A 6,000-nucleotide genomic window follows, 5' to 3' on the forward strand; every position below is an offset into this window, starting at 1 on the left:
GCCTGCAGACATTCTCCCAAAAGTGCTCCAAATTGATTGTGTCAGGATGATAAATTATTGAAGAATGGAGAGAGTAATCATACTGACTCCATTTGATTAACATAACTTCAATTGCTTTTAAATTAAATTGAATTTAGTTTTCTTTCCCGGCTCACAAACAAATGACAAAGTTTAGTGTACTAAAAAGATTGCCTACTTCTGAGTAGGCAGCCATGCAGTGGTGGGATTCAGCCAGTTCGCACCACTTCCAGAGTACTGGTTGTTAACTTTCTGAGCAGTTTGGTGAACTGGTTGTTGGAAGAAATCATTAGGGTAGAGAACCAGTTGTTAAATTATCTGAATCCCACCACTGCAGCCATGCAATAGTTTTAACCTTTACTTAACTGTAAGCAGATTAGTTACAAAATAATGAAGCACTCACATGCTTTCTTGTCCTCTACAACTTCATTCTGCCTGGTATTAAGAGCAGGCTGGAGGTAAACCATACATTACCGACTGTTCATAATGTTCAGAAGCTTTGCTTAGCGTTGCTACAAAGATTATTAAATTGGAACAATCAAAACAATTTAATTAAATAATTTATAGTCCAAAGGAGTCTCAAAGCAACTTACAGGTTTTAAAACTGTTTAATGAATTACTAGCAGAAGTAGAAAACAGAATCAAAAATTTAAAGGAACAATTTAGATATTTCAGATACTTGGATGACTGAGAATCTCCATAGACATTCAGATCTAGAAGTGTGATCTTAGGCCAGATACTGAAGTGACAGTAAGCTTAATTCCAGGGCAGCCTTCTAATCTAGATGAAGTTTTGAGAGGAAATATACGGTAAATGACTTGTTTGTTAGTTTAACTTACATGCTGCCCATCTCAACTAGAGGCAATTCCAACTTGATTCTGAATAATATGACCTGAAGGAAGGAGGATATCATGATTTTTAAAGGCAAAATTAGGTTGCTTCTTCTTGTCCTGTAGATTTATCATTTAACAGCAGCCCCTTTTAGAAAAAAATATTTGGCAGCTGTAATCAGTATTGATTTTTAAAAAAATTGAAGGACAATTAATAGTACGTTTAATTGACTTTCATGCCTTAAATGAAGCCTCACCTGATTCATGTTATGTAGATACAGGTTTTAGCTTAATTATGTTTACTAGCTCTGCCTTTTGTTTCAAATAAGGACAGTAGGAATTTATGCATTCTCTCTCTCTCTCTCCCTCCCTCCCTCTCTCTCTCTCTCTCTTTCTTTTTTTACAGGTTGGCCCTGGGCAACATTGTCTGTTGTTGGAATCTTATATTGTTACTCTAATGTTGGGATTGAGTGGCAACATACACGCACCAAAGTTAACCGTCCTGTCCTTAAAAGAAAGGATAGTGGAATTTTGACACAGACATTCATTTCTTCATCGATACAACAACATTTCAGTTTTTCAGGAGAATCAATATCTGGTCGTATATGAATTCCACAACAAGGAAAACCAGGCAACATAAAATAAAGACATTCTGGTTTCTAAAAGACATTGTAATATTTGATTTTATATCAATTCTGTAAAATATAACTAGTTTTATATATATTTGTTTCCAAAGTTTCTATTTATAAGGAAATTGTGTTTGTAACAAAGTGATGTGTATTTAGGAAATTTTTGTAATTTAGCCACAATGATGAAAAACAATAGCAATGAATCTATAACATTTGTCTTCCCCCTTTCAGAAGAGTCCCATAAATAACTTTCAAATAAGAACTTTTAATGAAATCCAAAATTGCTTGCAATAAACCTTTCCTTTACTGGTTCCCCATCTACCAGTTCAAATCTTTTTGGGTGGTTTCCTCAATCCTTCAAAAAGTAAAATGAAACACTGAAGATATAGAAGACTTCAGAAGAGACAACACAGCCACTCATCTTCTCTCTGCCCCACAAAAATCTTGTTGTACTGATAAAAATTCCAGCAGTAAAAATATATTCCATTGGACCTCACCTTTCATTCTAGAAATGTTGGAAATAATATGTTTAGACCTAGTTACAATTTTACATATGCTTTTAAGATGTTGAATGTATTTGCATTTTTTTTAAATGCATGCATGGTTACCTGTTCATTCATGTTGCAAGTATATGTATGAATGAATGATTTTGACAAGCAACCCAAAATATGATTGGAACTAAGAGGATAGTATGAAGGGGAAAACATATATAACAGGATATTAATTAAAAATAATAATTTGTGAAAGATTATTTGAAAACAAGTCAATGAGTTCTGTAAAGCATAAACAAGCAGTCTTTTCCCCATGGAACAGCCTTTCCTCTAAGACAGGATAATGGATCTGAAGATTTATTTATTTATTTGTTTATTTATTACATTTAAGCATTGCCCATCTCACTATCCAGAGTGACTTTGGATGTCCAAAATGACTCGGTTTTGTTCTTTTTATATGTGAATCTCCTTTCCTCACATAACAGTGTAAGACAGGAGTCTCCAACCTTGGCAACTTTCAGACTTGTGGACTTCAACTCCCAGAGTTCCTCAGCCAGCTTTAATTCAGCAAAGTTGGCTGAGGCACTCTGGGAGTTGAAGTCCACAAGTCTTAAAGTTGCCAAGGTTGGTGTAAGATACTGTATATCTAAGAATTTCAGTGACATTGTGTTTCTTTAAGGAAAAATATCAATGGAATTCCTAGAAGTAATACATTGGGCTTATTCAGTCCATATGAGAGGTTGGAAAGGTAAAGGTTCATTATATACATCTCTTGGATTCAGATTTTGGATATATTCATCGATTTGGCAATTGGTCTTCAGTAAACAGTAATATTTCCTTGACACAGTTCTTTGAAAGGTTTTGCTTATATTTCTGTTAATGATAGCCCACACATTCATAACCAATGTCATATATCTTTCTGAAGAAGTCTTCTGCCAAAACAGAAAAAGAGCAAGTATGAAAGTTCTATAGATTCACACCTCCAGCTTAGGTAGAAGCCATTTCATTCAGTGCAGTGAAATATTATTCTGTAGTGGGCCCTTAAAATGTTTTACAGATGTTTGGTTTCTATATATAAAATATCTTCAAACAGATGTTCCAAAGCTATGAAACATCAAGAATGTTGTTTTTAAATTGTCAGTTTCACAATAGATGTTAAATAGGAAATAGGATATTAGAAGCAAACAAAATGCATAATTGATCACAACAATAACATTTCTTCAGGGTTCAGGGTTGAGCAATGAATAGATGCCCACTGTCAATTGATGTCACTTAGTTCCTCCTGCTAGTAGGAATGGATAAACAAACCACTTTTCAGTTCCAGTTCAATCAATCATAGCAGTGCTGTTCATTCTTACAAAAAAATTATGTATTTGCAACTCAGTGTGACATGAATGTGCTTCCATGTTTCTATACTCTTGAAATAATTCTCATCCAAAAACAATGGAACCAACTGAAAATTAATTAGAAGGCAGAGTGTAGAAAACTATCTTGGAGAGAAAGTCCAAATCTTATTACAGATGAGCTGTAGGGAGGCAGCATTTGCTATGATAATTCTAAGTCCTGGTAGGTGCATTGAGGAACTAGGATATTTCTTGGTGAGAAAGATCTATGTATACTACATCAAGACAAAATAGGGCAGAATGTTTGTTTCAAAGTCTATTTCATATTGCACTACACATAGGAAATTGTACTTCCCAATGTCTGCCCAGACTTTTTTCAGCCCTACAGAATAGATTCTTTCCATCAATTGCAGTATCCTAATGGTGCTTTGTGAGGAGACAATACACCAGCATATGGCAAATGTCATTCTGTAACAACTATCTCATATTGGTACAATCAAATTAATTCATGCTTTCATGAATCTTTCCTCAATTATAGATGGGTGTCAGGCTTTGCTCCCAGATCAGTTTCACCTTGGGTAATTAAAATCCACTTAGTTTGACTAATCTACTTAAAACAGCTCAAAGGAAAAAGGCATATAATCTTTAAAATCCCTTGAAATACTAATAATAGCATTAAAAACATTTTCCCCCTCACTGTATCTCCACTTATATACATCCTGATTTTTCCCCAGTCCATTTTGCCCTTCAGGTCACTTGATTCCTGATGAATAGAAAAATATTCAAAAATTGGTTTGTGCGTGGCCTCATATTTATCATTTCAATTTCAACCAGTCTAGCTAAAAAGTCTGTAGTATCTGATAATGGATTTTGTAGCTGGCTAGCACTGAAATATTTTGTATTAAACCCTTCTCAGTCATTCTTTGAAGTCATATTTTATTGTGGGAGGGGGGAAATGAACCAGGTTTAAATATAAACTTTATGTTTAAACTTAAGTATGTTTAAAGGGTGCATTTACTGGAAAGGAAGAGGAACTAAAAAAAGAACAATATAATATTTCATGGGATTTATAAGCTCATTCTAGCATCCTGATTGATGCTGGTCTCTGCATCCAAGAGATTCTTCCCTCCCATTTTGTTTTGCTACAGTGATTCACTTGAAATGCCCTCCAAATTTGGCTGTACTCCAAATTGAAGGGAAATGAAGGGAAATGAACCAAGACCTGATAAGTTATTCTGGAGAAGGTAAGATAAGTAATAAATAGGTTTTTTAAAAAAACAACACAAATATATGTTTATGCTATTTGTACTGTTAAGTTTAACACAGAAAAACCTTCAATGGGAAAAGATGTTACACTGAACATATAAAAGAAACCAGCTGATGTCTTAATAATTAAAAGGGATATGCAAATAAACCAATTTCCCCATATTAGATTTACTAAACATGATATGTTAAAACTCTGGAAAATTTTGTGAGAAAGAACAAAGAAAAAATGAAAATAAATCAAATTCTAGGACATTATTTAAAAGAACCCAAATATCAAAAATGTTAGAAGTAAAAGAAAGGAAGGACTATAAAGTTGGTTTATTTGGGTTTGGGCTTCTGCTTGCTGGCAGTTCTACCCATGATCGGTGTCTTTAAAAGACACTATACTAGTATCTCTAGAATATCCCTGTATTTTCCCATTTTCTTGTAAAATACTGGGAGTGTTTTAATAAGAAAGAGGAAACATTTTTCTTGGGTATGTTCATGCTGATCAAAAACTTAATTTTTAAACTGATCACAGTCAATGATACAACATGATCATGGAAGACAAATAAGAGTGGATTGCAATTGAGATATATCTAAAATGTTTTTGGGAAGGGTGTATTTTGGATAGGTATTAGATATATTAGATATATAAGGACCACTCAGTCAAGCATCAGCCCCCCCTCCCCATAGTGGACTGTGGAAAGAGTTTCCTAATCCACACTGTCTGTAAATCTTTTGTTGCAAGCAATCACAGAGAAAAGTCATATGGACAATCTATGGTATCTGTGGTCTATAAATTGCTTGCAACAAGGGAGCATAAGTATCATTTCCCACTGTGATTTACTATTTTGTTAATCAATGCAGCATTAATAAAATGGCCTGTATTGTTTAATTGTGTGTGATTTGCTAAGCACATCAATATTCAGCAAACATCTCTTGGACTACCATCTAATGATGTCAAACCCCTAATAGCAGTTCACAATCAAGAAATGTAAAGTCTCATTAATCGGGTTTATTGCCTGGAAACAGCTTACAGAATCTTGGAAACTGGAGATATGTTCCTTAGCCCTCTTTTATCAGTGAATAAGTTATAATAGGACCCCCTTTTGATGCCTTTTGATCCTCCTGATCCTTGTCCCAGAGAGAAGGTTGTTACTTGTTATGAGATATGATAGGTGGGTTATGAGATATGATAGGTGAGATGGGTTATGGGTTATGCAATGTTTTGAAAGTGTCCATCCATTCTCATACTCAAAAAATTCCACTATTACATCTACATGGCCATCTGGAGGAATTGGCTTGTAGACCCTAGTTGTGCTCATCTCTAAAAAATTGCTGTACAGAAATTTGGGGGAATTCTCTCTCTCTCCCCTCCCCCTTCCTCCCCCTCTCCCTCTCTCCCTCTCTCCCTCCCTCCCTCTCATCTCTCTCTCTCTCT

At 34.7% G+C, this 6,000-nt stretch overlaps 1 protein-coding gene across 1 annotated transcript in view; it reads left to right on the plus strand.

Moving 5' to 3' along the window:
* The window catches only part of HHAT (hedgehog acyltransferase), a 197,241-nt gene extending 195,728 nt beyond the window's left edge, over positions 1-1,513 (plus strand). The window contains 2 exon segments of the mRNA XM_087963324.1: positions 1,255-1,355; positions 1,357-1,513. Of these exon segments, the coding sequence (XP_087819450.1) occupies positions 1,255-1,355; positions 1,357-1,383 (128 nt within the window). The 3' untranslated portion in view covers positions 1,384-1,513.
* Positions 1,514-6,000: the final 4,487 nt, after the last annotated feature.

This window comes from Notechis scutatus, chromosome 1, assembly GCF_049901735.1.
Source record: "Notechis scutatus isolate UNSWTSFEM ecotype Mainland chromosome 1, rNotScu1.2, whole genome shotgun sequence".
Lineage (NCBI taxonomy): Eukaryota > Metazoa > Chordata > Lepidosauria > Squamata > Elapidae > Notechis > Notechis scutatus.